Source organism: Calonectris borealis, chromosome 17, assembly GCF_964195595.1.
Source record: "Calonectris borealis chromosome 17, bCalBor7.hap1.2, whole genome shotgun sequence".
Taxonomy (NCBI): domain Eukaryota; kingdom Metazoa; phylum Chordata; class Aves; order Procellariiformes; family Procellariidae; genus Calonectris; species Calonectris borealis.
The window spans coordinates 10,750,646-10,769,498 of record NC_134328.1 but is presented as its reverse complement, the minus strand read 5'-3'; the positions used below and the strand labels follow the sequence as shown (position 1 = coordinate 10,769,498).

At 42.6% G+C, this 18,853-nt stretch overlaps 1 protein-coding gene across 7 annotated transcripts in view; it reads right to left on the bottom strand.

Moving 5' to 3' along the window:
- Nucleotides 1–344: 344 nt before the first annotated feature.
- The window catches only part of DOK5 (docking protein 5), a 44,458-nt gene continuing 25,949 nt past the window's right edge, over nt 345–18,853 (bottom strand). For 2 of the 7 annotated variants that reach the window (XM_075166557.1, XM_075166559.1), the window contains exons 3-8: nt 13,379–13,493; nt 13,159–13,278; nt 12,222–12,411; nt 10,742–10,877; nt 3,917–4,037; nt 345–1,012 (exon numbers count right to left, since the gene is read on the bottom strand). In XM_075166557.1, coding sequence (XP_075022658.1) covers nt 945–1,012; nt 3,917–4,037; nt 10,742–10,877; nt 12,222–12,411; nt 13,159–13,278; nt 13,379–13,493 — 750 coding nt within the window. In that variant the 3' untranslated portion in view covers nt 345–944. Of the gene's footprint in view, nt 1,013–1,715; nt 1,896–3,916; nt 4,038–4,235; nt 4,299–10,741; nt 10,878–12,221; nt 12,412–13,158; nt 13,279–13,378; nt 13,494–18,853 lie in introns of those variants that run through there. The other 5 variants (XM_075166554.1, XM_075166552.1, XM_075166555.1 and 2 more) reach the window with 5 other exon arrangements.

Here is an 18,853-nt window from a genome sequence, read left to right as displayed (position 1 = left end):
GCGTAGCACACAGTAGTCGACCATGCTATTTTTGAAAAGTCTGTTTGCTGTTAAATTAAGATGCTGGTGCCAATCTATGAAAGTAGCGCATAACACGGATGCTGTCACAACACAGAAAAATCTGCCTTCTGCCACAAAATGGTTTGTGGCATTGTGAGATTCCTGTTGAATCTACTACTGTTTCACTAGGACACAAAGTGAGCGGTTCTGTTGCTTTAGATGTGGAAGGGGCACCCAAAGCAAACCACTGTCCCGCTCCATCCTTCCTTCTAGTGCCCCAGTGCCCCCACAACAGCTCTCTTTGTGATGCTGATAGTGACAACAAAATGCACTCTACCACAAATTAGGTGGGACTTTTTTTTTATTATTTTAAACATTTAGAGATGGAAATAAATACAGGAAATAGAAGATAGAGAGGGTGCTTTTAAAAGAAATCAATCAAGTCTTCATCAGGCTTCAAACAGGAAAAATTGTATCCAATAGCTGCTTAAAACTGGCCACCATTTCAAAGGTCAAGGATTAGGCTGAACAATAATGTAAATAACTAAAGATAAGCATTACAACAAACAAGGGTGACACAGCTGACATCAGTGAACACACAGCTGTAATAGACAAAATGGAACCACACTACAACAAGAAAGTCTCGTATATTTACAACATTCCTATCATACAAAAACATTTGGAAATATTTAGGGAGTGATTTCTTCTCTGTCCAGCTGTAAGATATAAAAGAAACACTGGAGGGTTTGTTGGTTTTGTTCCCCTCCCCAATATCTACAGAACAGTTTTAACTTTTGGCAAAGTTAAAAAAAACCTTTGTATTGCAAGAATTTTTCATCCAACCTGAACTCTTCCGTGTTTCCATCCTTGCTTATTATCATCACTGTCATCCACTGGGGCAGTTTGTCAGAAGACAAAGAGTTTGTAAAGTTCTTTACAGTCTTTTATCGATGGTCTGACCTGTAGGTTGGAAAAGTGTCTGTGCGATGAAGCTTCACTGGGCTAGAAACATCTTCGCCGAGTCAGATGCAGAAAACAGAACAACACTCAGTAAGACACAGGCATCTTATTCAGCATTTTATAAAGGACTATGTGAACTACAGATTACAGCCTTTTACTTAAACCTATCCCTGCTTAATCTGCTGCTCCATCTCGGAAGCATCCCCACTCAGATTTTCTTTCCCAGTTCCTTCAGAACAGAGAGTTGTACAAAGCAAATAAATTTTTTAAAAGTTCTGACTTTGCATTTTAAATGAAAAATGCACTTTAGCTCACAATATTTACATCAGTTCTTTTCTGTTCTTTAGAAAAGAGAAAAAGAGTCAATTCAGAAACCATAAATTCCAACCATGGTGGAAGAAAGTTTTTGCATACAAGGTTTCAGATGCCTCCACCATTCAGTGAGTGAAATGCTGCTTCATACCTACAGAATTATACAACTGAGTATAACGATTCTTTCTTTTTTTTTTTCCCAGTAGTAATTGAAGCATTTCAAGATTTTGGCAACCTAATCTAATTAGAGGTGCCTGGGGTACCACTGAAGTAGTAGCCCTGACTATGAACGAGACAAGAACTTCAGTGTCTTTCCTAATTACAATGCTGGCTGCATGGCTGGCCTATTTTTCAAAGACTTTTACCCCAATCTCATGACGACAATCTCCCAGGATCCTTTTTTTCCCAGTTTAACAAGCAAGCTATTTTTCTAAATGTAAAACAAGTGGTTTGTACCCATATAGTCTATTTATCTTGTGTCAACTCAATGCTGAATTATTGTTTTAATAAAGGACTCTATAGTAAGGCACAGTCAGCCCAATCCACTGATTGTGTCAGAGTGCTGCAAGCAGTCTTGTTCTTGCGTGCCACGGGCTGCCACCAGCAGGTCATCTTCCCATGCCCTAATTTATTGAACAAATTTGAACAGGCACGTAAGTGCTGCTTTTATTATTCATTCCTCCTCTGGAACATTTGCTGGGTTTAGCTGGGGCTTTTTATGTGCTGCCTGCCCCCTCTAGTGTTGAAAAAAGGAAAAAGGAAAAATACTAGCTTATATGATTTGCTGAAAATCAGAGGACCAGAATGGAATATGGCTGTATCTGTCAGGGCTGCCAGCACTTGTAATTTTTAATCACACTTTGTGATATTTCATGTTCTGGAGCTGCCAGCCTCTACAGATTCCTGCTTTATCAAAAAAACTAAAATAAATATCTATCATTCATTATTCCTTGAGAAACTCCTAATATCCAAGGGGAGGAAAAAAGAAACAAACAAACAAACAAAAAATGACTGCAGAAGTTTTCCAAACCAGGATGTTTTAACATATCTGTCTAGTGATTTCTGAAGGCTTGATGTTGGTAAATGATATCTCCATGTTAGTACTAGAAAGCCCTGCCAGCTCCTGAGGTTTTCTGCTAAACGCAGGTTTACCTGTGGTTTTTTTGCAGCAGGAGGAGGCACCAAGAGCAGAGCTGCCTCTTGGAGCCGCACACCCAGCCCTGACCTTCAGGGATGACAGAGAAACAGCCCATGTCCTGATGACCAAGCTGAGCTTCACTTTCTAATGCCCCCACAGCAAAGGGAAACTGCTTCAGTCCGTCTGTATCATCCAGATGTTTAATCAAGCTCAGCCTTTGTTCCATATGTTGTGAAAATAAAGTTATGGCAGGTATTGGCTCCTTCCATTCAATACTCCAGGCTGTCCCCCTTCTGTTAAGGGTTTAGGCTGTTTTCCGCTGGCTTTTCTGAGTCATGCCCTGAGCCTGACTTCACAACTCACCAATACCAACTTCTGTACACACACTAACTCAGTCAACCCACGCAGCTTAGAGTGGAAAACTGTGTTTTGAAATACAAATGGGCTTTTTTTTTTTTAAAAAAAACTCTAAAAACATGCATGACTACAAGGTGCTGACATTGGATCAGCTCCTCAGAGGTACTAAGCACCTGCAGCTCCTACTCCAGAGGTGCCTCTGGGGAAATCCGCACAAAGTAACGACCGTGCGCGGCAGGTGCTGCGGTTTTCACTTTATCTCAGGAGACTGAAGTTCGGTGTTGAAACACGCTGTGAAATACATGGGCAGAGATGGCTCACGTCAGGACTCCTGCGAAGCCCCTGTTAGCCAGCCATCCTGCAGGTGCGGTGGGCTTCCTTCCCTCCTCCCCACCCCTGAGCTCAGTAACCACTAGATGTCCCTTGGTGACCACAGAGGGACAATCGGGTGCAGAGACCTCCCCGGGAGCGAGTCCTCCCGCTCTGCAGCCTGGGGAGGTTTTCAGGCTTGAGGGGACTGAGCTGTTCAGTCCCTTGGGCTGACAGCAAGGAGGGGATTTGGAGAAGACATCTGCCCATCTTCAGGCCACACTGCAATGCACGGTGGCAGCATTGCAGCTGTTCAAGCAACAGTTTTCTAGAACTACTTACCATGGCCGTTTCCTTTTACTTTCCCTAATTCAGCTGTTTTCGAGGTTGAATTTTAGCAAGTACTCAAAATGAATAATGAAGACTGCATCACACTTAGGATGAGGCAACCATCCAAAGGAGAGGGGAGCCAAATGGTATAAGTCTGGCAAAAAAATCAGGTGCCGTTAAAAGAGTTTAGTGGCAGGAAGGCTTGGGCAACCTTGATAACTGGCCATCCTGTAACAGTAGTTTGTCCTTGTTTACCTCAAAATGGTCAGAAAACTTGTCAAATGAAGGATCCCTCTCCAATGAGAAGTAAGAAGAGCACCTCCTGATAACAACCCCTCTACCAAGTTGTCCATCTTAAAGCGGGATGTGCCCTTCTCTCCGTCAACCAGACAGCAGTGGCAACTGGCTTAGACGGAACACCAGCCTTCAGTGAGATGGACAGATACCGAAATGATTCAACAATGTCGTGATCTGATTTGTGCATTGACTCTTTCCACCCCAGCCCCTTACCTTGCAGACCGTAGAGCTGGCCAGTGCTGTGCTGTCGCGTGATGTGCTGCCAGTAGGCGCTGCGGGGCAAGGGCACCATGGTGCTGAGGGACACGGCTCGCTCGCTCATTTTCATCTGAAGCTGCAAAGCAGTAAACTGATGTGAAGGAGACAGCCATGTTTATTGCAAATCCTCCGAGAATAGCACGACCGCTGGCTGCGAGGACTTCTAACGGTATCTCCCTCCCTCGCTCTGCCCACCCTACACCAGCCGTTAGTCTCCACGGGCACACACCACTCGGGTTAGGAGGCCACGCTGCTGTTGCACACCAAAGCTCACCTTGGTGCTGCCCTGGTCCTGGGCTAGCACTGCTTCCCCTGAGGGGAGTTTTAACTCAAGCAGCTGAAACAGAAACCGGGGATCAGTGGAAGATAGGAAAGTGCCAGCATGCTCCCCCTTTAGCAGCAAAGCCGTCCGTGGGTCTTCCCAGCTAAGCAAGCAACTTCCCAAAGCTAAATACAGTCCCAGCACATCGAGAACCTGACTGGAGATGTTTCACATGGGCGAGGACAAGTTGTTCTTGTTAGTTTTGAAGCATTTTCTATTCATCTCCCATCTCCTACAGCTGAGGAATGTGCCAGCTGGATGGCACAGGAGTTCAACACAGGAGATAACTGCATCCTTCAGCTAAATTCCTTCAACGAACAGCACGTCCAGGCACGCTGAGGAGAGCACGTGGGCTGGAAGCCCCGTCTCACACTTCCCCCTCCATACAGGGCCTTCAGCTACATTTTCTTACATAATCACAGCCCCTTGTTAGTTATACTATACTTAACATAAAAATATATGAGAACTGACTACTTTAAGGCGTTTTTTTCCATGAATTTAATAAGATGTATGTGCAAGCTGATAAAAATAATTGGATTTTATCATAAGCTTCACAGTACAGCTAAAATTCTCCTCCCAAAGCTCAGAAAAATATCAGTTCAAACATACCGAGACTACACTTGACTCTTCTAATTTATAAAGATCACTTTTTACAGAAAAGTAAGCCTTTACATTTTAGTTTCCCAGAACCTGAGGTGAAAGAACCTTTTACAAGAAGATCAATATATTTTGGCCAAAACCAAACAGGCAAAGCAAGCACAGAAAAGAGGTGAGGGCTGGCTGTATCCAAAGAGACCCATTTCCAAGTTATTTAGAGGTGCCATCTACCTTCAACCTCCTCTCTGTACGGTGGACACTGTGCCTGGGACGTGAAGGTAAAACAAAACCAAACCAAACCCAGATCAACTCCTGCTCTTAAAACACCCACCTCCACGTCAGCTGGATGTGAATCACTGCACCCTACACGGTACAGCGTATTTATTACAGCTCCTTCACTAAAGCCCCAACATCCTTTGCAGTGTCACCACACACATCTCAGCACCATGGAAACAAATAATGATGGATCTTTTACTGGGAATAAAAATCAGCAGAGCATTGTGAGGATGGCATTTCCTGGCTGGAGATACTTTTTTTGGTGGTTCCATTTATTGGTGAGTTGGACAGCAAGCTAAGGCAGTTTGACTCTTAGAAGGAGTGCAGAAAACCAATAGGCTATCCTGGGAGAAAAAAAAAAGACACAGCTAAAGAAAGATTAGATAAAGACACAGAAAAGGGCCAGAAGGGGTGCCCCTCTGAACTCAATCAGCAGGGGAAAAAATTAAAAATCCCACAGCTGGAGATAAGAATTAGTATGTTATGTCCTGAATACACGACGTTTCATCAAAACGCCTCGGACTGTGAGCAAAGGCAGCTTTAATGATGATTGATTTCATTCTCACAATTAACCTACTGTATCTCTGTGGCAACAGAAAGAGTAGGAATAACTTGATAATGACCTGGCTTTATGCCGCAGAAGCACCCGGCACCACAAGCAGGTCGAAAAGAGTCAGTGTTGATATGCTGGAACACGCATGAGCACGGGCTGCGAGCAGAGCGCCAGGCGGGACGCGCGACTCCACGTACCATTAATACAACAAATAATCTGTTCACTGGAGGGCACCTAATCCGTAGCCTCTCGCCCTCCTCTGCCCAAGGGAGAAGAAGAATGCTGAAACCTGAAAGGAGATCAGGATCCCCAGAGCAGTTCAAACGCAGCTCCCTGCACACGTGGCAGGGATCAGGTTATGTTAAGTCACGCTTAAACCAAAGAAGCCGCAAAGATGCGAGAAGTGGCGAGGGACAACACAAAGCCACGCCGCAGCTCCAGTGGCTACGAGAGATCCGCAGAGGAAGGGGGTGGGAAGGCACAGCTGGGGAGCTGCTGTGCCACCTCCTGTCACCGGGAGGGCAGGGGCACAGAGCCGTACTAAGGCAGTCTGCTGGGCCAAAGCACAGCTCTGGTCAAACGCAGGGTGCGGCTGGTTCCCAGAAGTCTTGGGGGCTCAGGGAGGAAAGATTAAAGTATTTTCTTTCTTGGATCCTACCTTAACAATCAGCAAAATTTGCAGTAGAGGCAAAACCACTGTCTGCTAAAAAAAAAAAAAAACAAAAACCAACCAAACCAAACCAACAACCAACCAAAAAACCCCACCCACCAACATTCTCTCAAGCTAGCTGTGAGCATGGCTCCAAAAGGAAAGAAAAGAAAGCTGAGTTAAGATTTGTTAAGTTTGGTTGGTTTCCTCAGGCTGGACAACACAATTTTCAAAGATTTTGCAGAAGAATTTGCACTAAGTAAACCACCTTGGGATCCCCAATTGGAGAGGATTGCACTCACTGTGTTTTTGAGGGAATTTTCTTCCCAGTGAAGCAAATTCATGTTAATCAATCAAAATCAATTAGAACGATAATTGCTTAAGAAACATTTGCTACACCCATTACAGCAAAACTACAGAATGGTAAACTAATAAAAACAACTTCAGAAATTAAAAGGCACTAACATATTGCTGCCGTTTTGACTACGATCCATCTTACAGTAATACTCAATATTCTTCTCTTATTTCAAAAGTTAGTGAGCACCATTTCCACTCTTAATTATGAATCTCTGTGGAAATGGCCAGAGATAATAGCAGGCTCCAGCCTGGACAGATGCACTCGCACATCAGATGGATCTAGTGCAACGTGCACACTTGAGTTACTGAGAGGGGAATAAGAGTCAGGAAGGCTGCCGGTAAACTGGCTGATAATATCTTTCTATGAAGCACTGAGCTTCAACTGCCAAAACTGGAAAGTTCACTGTTATTACTTTAGCAAGATGTCAAGTTGTAATGTCTTTTTTTAAAGCAACCTGAACTGAGAGCAGGCATAAATGACAGCAGTCAAGTCACAGCACTACTCCCGTCAGTTTTCATGGCAACCAAATACTCATGAAAATAGAACTTGAATAGATATTTTCTCTCCATTGTCTGGCAATGCAAAAGTGAAAGGAAAGAAACAGTTGGATGAGATGAGTTACCAAATGACCAGAATGGCTTCATGCATCGCTAAGCAAAGCCAGCTCTTTCTTCCCTTTAAAAGAGAAAAGGGAGAGATCTTTGAATTCACTGCAAAAGAAAATAAATGAAACCCACTTGTGAAAGTGTCACAGACTCTGGTCAGCATATGCTCAGACCTCGCCAGAAAGCAACAGCACATTAACAGAAAGTGTCAGGGTGAGGTTCCCAGCTGAGGAACCACTATCGCATCAATTTTCCACATGGATTTCAAGAGCCAGAGCCAGTTATAGTCACGAACTGAACCAACATACTGTAATATAACAAGAGCGGCTGCTAGGGAGGCGACAGACACATTATAGCCCACATTCTCAACAGTACTTGGCAGCTTTATTTCGCTCTATCAGCATGGGACATTCAACTCCCTTTTTTTTTTTTCCTTCACAGGTTCCAGGAGCCCTCAGGTAGCTTAATACCATCTTCACCTCGGTCTTAAATAATCACATCACTGATGTGGCAGTGGTCAGGATTACAGGAGCAAACAGAAGACATTCAGTGTAGACTTAATTTCTCACCATCAGTATCTCCTACTTTCTACTTTTATTTACCCTTTCTGTAAATAATAGCTCAAGTTTCACTAATACGAAAATTCACACAGGGTAAATAATTCTTGGAGATAGAAACAATATAGACAGCCGAGCATGAAGTGCAAGCATCTAAAATGAACTCCTTGTTGAAGCGTTCAAAAGCAGAAGAAAACTACAGGGGAAATCAATCCATCTGAACAAACATGTACTTTACAAATATTTTGTAATCAGCAAAATAAGCCACCTGAGTTCAACACTGATATAATGATCCTAAACTTCTAAATCTGACTATCTTTGAACCCCGGAGAAGCCACCAAGTCTTACTGACTATTTTGGAACCAGACAACGTTTCTATGACAGACTTGGGAAACTCATATTCAGGGGCATATGGACTCATCTGAAACAATTATATTCCACTACAAGGAATATACAAACTACAAGGCTTTCATTTCACCAGGAATATGTTCTTATCCCCCACTTAGCATTCTAAGGTCTATAAAATTAGATTTAGGGGTTGTGGTTGGACACAGTGTTCATGAAAAAGCTTTCAGAGGTTGTGCAGCTGCTTTCTATTGAAACCTCTAGCAACTGTGCGTCTGTTGAGTCTATTGGCACTTGTAAGACGGAAATTTTACAGCGCAGCGCCAGACATCATCTATTAAAGATGCTATTACATAAATGTAAAACCACCAAATATGAAATTGCCTGTAAGCCTATTCAGTATTGTTACTGAACTTATCTCTGTTTTTTGAAAATGAAATCGTGCTCTCAACAGGTTACTCAATCACTTCTGATCCTGGTGGGCTACAAATGTTAGCTGGTTATGCTGACTTAGCCTAGGTTAATTTTAATCTGCTTACTGTTGAGTACTTGTATCATCTACCCATCTGTCTCAACTTAGATAATTTCGGATATTTTGAACAAAAACTCCCTTCGCTAACTAGAACTATAAAGTTTTTTGTTTCAAACAAAAATCAAAACCAGCAAAGATGGTGTTAGATGATACTTTACTGGAAAAGGGAAAACTACCAGTGCAGATGGCTGCCGAGTTCACCTGCTAGTTCTAACGTTTTTGAAAGAAAGCAAGCAAAGTGTCAAGCTCTTCCTAGTGATCCTGGAAGTGCTGGGAAAAGCATGGGGTCTAAATGGACACAGGGCAGAGGCTGTCACAAGAAAGGCTCCAAGTTAGTACTTCATCCTCACAGACACAGTGCTTTCCCATGGGCTTTACAGAAGTGACCACATTGTAATGACACCAGCCAGAAGTTAACAGAGTAACGTCAACTGAAAACCGGTATATCACAGTACGTACGGTGTGAAATATATACATATATATATATAACACTAACTAGTCTCTTTCCTGTTGAAAGTAAAGACATTGCATGACCCACACCACCTAGAAACAGACTTGAATTTTCCTCACTTTCCCATATCGGTCATCCCACCTGCTCTACAAATTACCCATTTGCCTGCGTGCTTGGCTGAAGCAACCAGTTATCCAATCCACAAGATTGGTTGGGACACTTGGAAAGAGTTTCCTATTGCTCCTCCTCTCCTCATTTGCTCCTCCTTATTGAACTATTATTAAGAGAAATAACTTTCCTATCATGTATTTGGCTTCCATTCTGTCTCAAGTCCAAGAAAGTGGAAGAACAAAAGAAATATAAGTACTTAAGACAATTTGTTCCCTTTCTCATTCCCTCAACATCCACTCTTATATTTTCTTAAGTTTCCACAAGGAGTAATGGCATTTTCTGTTTCATCCCAGCTGGGTCATCCAGTTAATACTGGGATAATTCATCACTGAAACTTATCCCTGAAACGAAGATGTTACTAGAATTACTGAAAGGATTAGACATGGATGTGGATAACAGCAGTGCTTAAGTTCACAATAAGAGAAAGACATTAAGTCTTATTAGAGATTACCTAAACCAGTTACTACTGCCTGGAATAGAGATGTTGTTTATAGCCAGGCGCTTCCACAGTTGTCCATTGTGGGCATTTTATACATTCCAGAAAGCCTGTTATCTCCAGGATACTAATTTTGCTGTCAGAGCCAACCTGTGAGTCTTGGGGTGTAGAGACCAATTGTGATACAGGATAAACAGAACATTTCTTTTCACTCTACAGGTTTCATGGAAAAAAAAAAAAAGTTAAAGTTAATAAGATCCTGAAACACATTAGGTGCAAGTGCCATAAAACTGCCTTCCTTAGACATAATGCTTTTGGAGATGCCCCACTGCCTGTTCTCAATCTGTATGCTAGTTTTGTATCTTACACTCCTATATTTCCTACCAGTCATGTGTGTCATAAAACAAGTTTCAGACACCAAAAGCACTTGTGGAAAACAGACATCCACTGAGAGATCAGACAAACATCTAGTCCTCCCCCATAGTTTAATCTGAACCATATGACTCTTTCCAAATCATCCTTGGAGTGCAGACATCAATTAGCAAATGGAAAACTGAGCATGAGCCACAACATTTTGCGAATAGATTGATGAGAAATGCTTCCAAACAAACTCATGATGCTGATTAATCAAAGGAACCTAATGAGAATGTGCACTGACAGGAGCTTATCATCTCTGTAATAATTCACCCCACTTATTGATAGCTTTACAAACACAAAAATCAAGGACTATAAGTTTCCCTGTTGTTTTGATTCTTGAAAAGCAAGTCCAGTTATATATACTGCCCTAAATATTAAAAGCAAGCAGAATTTAATAAGAGTAATAATCAGACTGCTTACTATCTGTGAATCAAAATTTAAAATCACACTGAAGAAACATATTGTTCATCAGTGCCCAATGCGAAATAACAAGCATAACGAGCAGCCGTACCATTGAATTTTTCACACTCTGCAACAAGCGCTCGTGTTGTTCTGCTATGGCCAAAGCAGCCGAGTGAACCTTCTGATAGATTGCTTCCCCATCCCTGGTCTGAAAGATGAATAGTCCTTCTCCTGTGTCACACATCCTGCCAAAGCAAGAACAGATGGGATCCAAGTGTGAGATTTAAGTTTACAGACCACTGGGAACAAGCAAACTTTACTATGCTGCTCTAAAAGCGCTATCGCACAAGCAGTAAGAAAACAAAGGTTGTTGAAACATGGAACAAAGTTATCTAAACGTCTTTGCGTACGGGTCTTACCACCCCTGGTCCAATCTTATTATTTTAGCCCATATTTGTGTTGCTCTCGCCAAACAGGGACTCAGCTAAGTACCACTGATCTATCATAAGCGCTTAAACTCTAGAGGGTTCATGTGCAAGACCCAGATCTTTAACGTTTAGACCCTATCTAGAATCTGTGCCAGGTAGGATTAATTTGTCATCCCCTTTTAACACTGCCTGTAATGAGTTTTGCAGAGTTTTGTCTTCCATTTGAAACAATAAATAGTTATCCTCAGCATCCCAATTGCATTGTCTTATCATGGCTAATGCATGATCAGCAAATAAAACTGTGTCCTTTCCCTCCCCCCGAGAGGACTAAATTCTGCATTAATATGGAGGATGGACATTTAAATGCCTCTTCCTTTTCCTGATAGGTTAATTATATGATTGTATGTTTCTCTTTTAATATTGTAATTCTTTAATGTGCTTATCTAAAATAATGCACCCATATCCCTTAGAAAGGATTTGATAGTTTAGTTCAATAAGTAAGTGCTCCAACTTCAGCCACACAAAGACTTCAGCTCATTAAGACTGAGCTGCAGGAAGAATACAGACCAACATCTCTAAAACAGGGAATTGCATTCAATTTCTTATAAATCCAGATGGAAACCAGGAATATAATCAATGGAAAACAGGAGTCCCTTCTCCATTACTTTAGTTTGCTTTTGGGAAACAACTTGGCACTCACAGCTCTGAACTTCAAACCCCACTTCTCCTGGTACAGAACCCATAACTGTGTGCCCAAAGGCCCACATTGTGCGAATTCTGGCATGATGTTCACTCCTTCTTCCCAGACCTGTCCATCCAATTCTCTGGCTCTTATAACACTTTATTTAAGAACAACCCTATACAGTAATATACAATGCTGTCAGCCTCCACCCCACAGTCCCCTGGGACACCACAGCTCTTCCACCCCCATCATCAGGCACTTTTATTTGGCAACTGCTTCAATTCAAGCTACAACCTGGGATTAAGAGGGGGTTTTATTTGTTTTTATATTTGTTTCAATATTTTTTTTTTAGCAGAGGGTACAGACTAGCCTCTGTCTGAAGATAAGTTCTGATGTCCTTCAACAACCTTCAGAAGTGGTCCAGAGCACCACCCATCACCACCGAGGAAAGCAACGCAATATAGCGAACACACACCTACCTCCCTGCTTCAAACGTGAACCAAGAGGGGTCCCGCCCGTAGCGTCGGAGGGCACTTAATGGCCAAGAGATGAGTTTTACTCTGGGATTCTGGATGTCCCAAAGACAGATATTCTCAAATGTTATCTGCAAGGTACATTCCCCATGCACATCTAAATTAGGGGATGGCATCAAATACACATTGAATCTCTCTGGGAGAAAAACAAAAGGTTAGTCTAAAATCCCTGCCCATTAAATGCACAAGTCATTAAAGGAATTTCCTATTTTCCACCTCTATTACAAGATCTTATTTCCACTTTGAACAATTAATTCAAAAACAAAGACTCAACTCCATCCAATAACTCAATAAACTCCATGTTTGGGGCAGTCAGAATGCTGCACTCAAAGGGCATCAAACATTTGTGCGTGCATTCAGGTACCAAAGAGAACTGCACCATCATAATCCTGACATTTGCAAACAATTAATAAAATTGTGTGCATGAATAAATACATTGCAATTGATTTGTGCATGTAATTAGTTAATTTGCATAGGAAAGTGAAGTGGCCATGGGCTGAAGTTTTGCATGCAATTACTACTATTTATTATTTGCTTACAATGTTGCCAAAAGCCTCAGACACAGAGTGAAACTGTTGTACAGACATCATACGAGAAAACACACAACAAAAGACAGTTGCAATCTCCAAGAGCAACTAACTTGTCTGAGAAAGAAAAATGCTATTCCAAAATAGTTCTAGTTACCTTACTTATTATCTCTGGTAGCAATTAAAAAAAAACAAAAGCCAAAAAAAACCCCAAACAAACAAAACCCCACAAAACGGGAAGGAGGGCTTGGAAAAACAATTTTGCACCAATTTATTTCTGATATTCACATGCACAGTCCAAAAGACTTTAAAATAATGCAATTAAAGATTTAAAAGGTCAACATTTATGTACCTACCACTCTGCTCCCTCTCTACTCCAGATGCCAACAGGTCAGGCTCTCCAAGGCTAATGTCATTAATTCGCGTTCCAAGACACTCCATCTGCAGCACCTTGCACCATTCATCTGCCTCAAGTTCTGTATAAATGCCCAGAAAATCTGTGTGTAGGTACAATACGTCCATAATTTCACAATCAATGCTCTTATGTTTTCTAATGTGCGTTGCCATTTTACCCACCTGACTCACAAGCAAAGGTTTTCGATGTGTCATCATTAAAATAAATCCCAACAGCATGCTTCTTTGTGCTTTTTGGCATTCGTAATATATTCTTCACATTATTGAGCTCTGTGACCTGAAAAAGCACAGTTTGGAGTTTTAATTAGGAACTTGAAAAGATATATATCCATTATTGACTGGAGAAGGAAAGAAAAGAATTATATCATGTTGCAAAGGACAGAGAAAAGGAGAGAGAGCATGAACATGCCTATGATTACTCTTAAAGAAATGCAGCCTTGACGTGAATCACCTTAGGCAATCAACTTGAAGACCCTGGATAATGAAGCAGCCACGTCCTCCAGATCTCTCATCTGTACGTGAGCTTCAGTGCAACACCATCTGAACAGGATTTTAGCCAAGAGGCAGGCAGAATCAAAGCTCACTCCAGTTTGAGAAATATTTACGTGAAGGACATGAGAAAGACCAACCTGACGTAGCAGAAGCAAAGAGAGGTGAAGATAAAAATCTAAAGGATTCACCCATTTGGAGAAGCAAATGTCCAGTTCCAGCACAGCTTTCATCGTGGAGGACAAAACTGTAAGAATGGTGAAAAGCCGCTCTCTGAATTATTTTTTGATGGAAAGTTGAAGATTTGTTAGAACGGTCCACTTAAAAACAAAAAAATAAACCCACAGTTTTAGTTATTAGAAAGCTTTTTACCTTTAAAGATTCACAGACTTGTAAACACAGATTTCTGTTGCTTGGTTGCCAAAAACTGATGGAAGAATAGCTTTCACATCAGAAGAATAAACATGTATCTGTTACCTTGTATACAGCTTTAGTAAATACATACTACAGTGGCTTCATGTTTCTAACATCCACGTTTCACAACCATAAGTAACACTCAGAAATTTGACTGAGGAGGAAGTCTTCATTATTTAAATTCCTTTTAATATAGAGGTTAACACCCAGACAGGGAATCACGAAGTTATATTTAAATATTCATTATCAGAAAACATTTCACTGATTCTTTTACATGGTAGGGGTTGAAGAGAGAGGGAAAGAGGGGGAACTTAACAGAAACATTCCAACAATGTTGGAACAAGCAAACAACTTCACTACTTTGGTCTCATTAGTCCTGTGGAATAGTCTCATATCAAACTGTGTCAGCTCTAACCAAAGAAATGCAGCAATTGCCTTACAGGTAAGACTCAGGAAGTACAAGGGGTTGTCAGTGTTGTAGGGTCCAGCAACAGAAACCGCTCCTCTAGAGCATCTCGCTTCACCAGCGCACCCACTGCATCTCTCTGGCCCCTCACCCCAAGTCACTTTCTTCTTGGAGTCAGTTTTTTGCCTGTTCCCTTCCAGCAGAGGAGAACAGACAGCCAAAATCACATTTTCAAGCAAGACCCCTGAAAAGGTAATCTTACTGTGAAAGGAAGCAACAAAGAGCAGTTGGTGAGCAACGTCTGCCCAAAATAAAAATAAGCAACACATTCAATGTCTGGAAACTCACTCTAGGGGCAGTAGCAGAAGGAAATAATGGAAGGAACATCCCTCTGGGAACACACCAAACCTTCTGCATAGCTGCCAAATTTAGAACTCAGGTTTTTATAGCCTCCAGGTTCAAGATTTTGAGAAGTGTCAAAACAGACTTCCTAACTGCACTTAATTTTGCATGAGCATTTTTTACTCTTCCAGGAAAATCCTGTAATGGAAGCAGATCCCCCAGTGCTAACAAGACACCGACAAGCTCATTGTTAAATATGACAAATCTGTCATAACCTATTCCCATCGTGCTCAGCACATGACAGGTCAAGCACAAATCGCCAGCTGCCAAGTTCAACTCTCATATATTTTTCTCATATGCCAAGAAAGGATTCACATGCAAGAGGAAAAAAAGAACTAGACTTTTTCATTCAGGACAGCAACCACCCTGACATTTATACTGAGCACATTTACATTTTCTGCAAGTGAACGTGCTAATGAAGTTTTGTACCTACAAGTACAAAAGTTAGGAGAAGCAGAATGTAGCCATACATTTTGGTAATGAATCATTTAGCTATCTAGGATTTGTCCTAATGGAAAGCTTATTTCTTCAAATCAGACATGTCACACTCCTACTGCTGGATACCCCAGTAATTGTCTCTAGCGTGATGGATCCTGAGGATGCTGTGACAGGGCTCAGTGACCTCGTGAAAGGTTTATACTCGTCAGGGAACAGCACGCTGCCTCGCCTTGCTGGCCCGGGAGCCAAAAGCACTTTCAGCAGTGAGGAGGCTCAGAAGTACCCACTGGTCAGCTGCTGCCCATGTCCCCCGTCAGCCCCTGGTGATGGGTAGCACCTGCTGGCAGGGAGCCACCCTCCATCCCAGCGAGGGAGGCAAAGGACACTTGACCATGTGGGGGGCTGCTAGCTACTGCACAGGGCCGGGAAAGAAGAAACAACCAACCCACCCGAAGAGTATCACTAAAGACCCTGGGTTCAGACTGAGTCATGCACCTCCAGGCCAGGTGGGAGCAGATGTTCATAACACTGCTGGGAACGTGAGAAGGACAAGATTAAAACTTCGTCTGCCTACACTAAAGGAGAGACATTTCTGATCACTGTTTCTTCTACTATGACTCCAACCTTGTACATCTGACCTTCACCACTGCCTGCATCCCTAAGACCACACTTTACCCCCCAAGTTGTCATGTTTTATTCTCATTAGGGCTGCAAGCTGCAGCTACTGCCCAATCTCCGTACACGAGCTCCTGCAGGCTCTGCATCCCTGGCACAGAGCATCCATCACCCATTTCCTCTCATTTCTGTACTGCTAGCGACATCCTGTACTTCCCAGTCTCTGCACCCCAATCTCCAGCTCGCCCCACCCACCCCAAGGCTTCCAGCCCTGCACACTGTTGCTCATGTGTCATATCCACATTGCAGCTCTAGGACTGCATCATCTCTGAACCCAGCCACGGGGACTGAGATTTGCTCCTGCCAACATCTCAGATACCTGCAGTCTCCCTCCATTCTAGGGCTTCACATCAGAAGCAGCAGGTCATTCCAACAAGATCTACCCAGCACACAGAGTAGGACAAAAGCCATGGACATGCCTTGCAACTAAAAATTTTCTTTCTTTAGGTCTCCCAGTCAAGAAAAGTTTCACCAAAAGTTACACAGCAGCTCCTCCTCCACCCTACGGCCCAGCACAGCAATCTCACTTCTCCTCCCGCCGAGTGAGGACGGCCACTTTATGCTACAGTCACTTCAGTGGACCATTAGGGAGTTGTGCAAAACTCAAGGTGTCCAGAAGTATGGTGGCTGGGTGGCTTGGCCTCATGACAGCATAACTCGCAACTCCCGCATTCCCCTTTAGAAACAACTAAACATGAAAAAAAGCATGAAAATAATGGCATCGTTTTGGAGCTGAGAATAGCAATAATTTTTGCCTTCTTATCGTAAATTCCTCTCAAAAGCCAGTTAGTTACTGCAGTAAAGTACTTCTTTGTAATGTCAAATGCAGAGTAATATATTCCAATAGAGATTTTAGAAGAATCAGCTCATGCTTGAAATCCCAAAGTTCATCCTTCTGAACAGAAAATTTGTTTTCATTTGAATATGCCTTCTCCTACATTCGCTTTCTATTACTCTACTCTCTCTAAGCATACTGTGTTATGAAGAAGACAATGCAGATGATCTAAGACGTTATTTATCTCTTATCTGTTGCCTTCGCAGTATTCACAGTGGTCTATTTTGCCTTTCTGGGGTATCAACCAGCAGTTAATTCATCTCTCTAAGTGAAAACTCTCCCTAAGTCAACAAAAAAGCAGAGGACGAAGACAGAGAGCACACGAGTGTGCCACTGACCTGGGTGTTAGTGCGAGCACAACTCAGGCTGATGGGCTTTTTCCTGGGTGTACAGGGAAGGGAGGAAGGAAAAAGGGGTACAGAGACGGGGTGAACATGAACGACTTAATTATATGAGGGTGATTTTTTTGAATGTGCTTACAAAGCTCTATCCTAAGCCTCTTCCTCATCACTTTGCCTCTACCTCCAAGTGCTATATGCTGGGAGAAGGGAGGAGGGACAGGACAGGGACCCAATATAAGTCCGCACACTGCAGCGGTGTGCAGTAAGTCAGGTGCTTCCAGGAATCGCCCTGAGTGAATGCAGGCTGCCTGCACTGCGAAGCACAGCAGCCATGTACCAAAAACACACTCCAAGAGCCCTGGTTCACAGACTGGTCAAATAAAATTGCAGGTGATTTTATCCCTTGGGTGATATCTTGAAGAAATACTGAAATCAATAATATTGTGTCATTAATTTCACTGATCGTCAAATCCTTTGTAACTCATGTTCTAGCTCTGACCTGGGAAAAATAGAGTATTTATATTTGGAGAAATGCTAGCTACAACATTTGGCAGCTCCTGGGTTATTTTGTGCTGCATTGACTGCTTGAGAGCTCTTGTATAATGGCATTTCACAGAGCACGTTCTGGAAGTCTTCACATGCGTCTGAAGATTTCCTGATGGCATTTGCTTCTGTTGAGCTGCACAAGCTGACACCAAAGCATCTCCCTTTGAAGTGCGACAGACAGGTAGCCCCCAATTCTGACCTCTGACCCAGGTCCAAATGTCTACAGTAATATGCACACACTCTAGTCTCTTCCCAGCCGGTTTCAGACTAAGTTTTAATTCAGTACCAGACCTAGCAGACACAGGGAGAATAACAGATGGACAAAATCTGGCCATCTGAAGTCAGTGGCACAAGTGACGGCATGCAGAAGAGTCACCCGAATTTGGTGTTTCGGCTCATCCGTGCCTTCTGTCCTGGGTACAGCCTTGTGGCACCTGAGTTTTACGTCTGGCAAAAATATACTCAATAAGCAGCTGACCTCTCTTCCCTTTTGGGACTGAGCCGCTGAAGTTGCCTTCACCTTTCAGAGGTTCAGAAGTACTCCAGTATGATAATAGCCCCTCCTGGCAAGATCCAGCTTTAGCCAAGAAGCTATTCCTGCTGCCAAGGCTCAACAGCGCACCTGAGGGAGAAGTTGTCTAAAGATCACTTGATATTTGACCTGCTGTGTCACCCAGCAAGGTGCTTCAAAATGCCATCATTATCCCAGGTGCCTAAATAGCCTTCCTGTTGCTCACCCTTATGCAACAGATGGTTCGAATTGTCTGGCACATATGCACCGAATTCACACTGAAGAAGTGGCAGGCTGCTAACATCCCCTCTACCGCGCTTTTGGAAAGGAGTCAGGAGCAGACACCAAACACCTGCAAATATTTGCAGCTGAAGTTTTCTTTTTTTTGCATTTTTGAAAGAACTCTCCTCCTGCCAGGCTCTTGCAAAACAGTGTTTTCATGGTTAGTTTAATTCATGTATGTTTTCTGTGTCCGAGATTAATAAGTAATGTACATTTATAAACTTAATTCTAAAAAGGTGGGTAAATCACAAATATCAGACCTAAGACAGTGTTAACAGAGAAATCACAAGAAGAATGA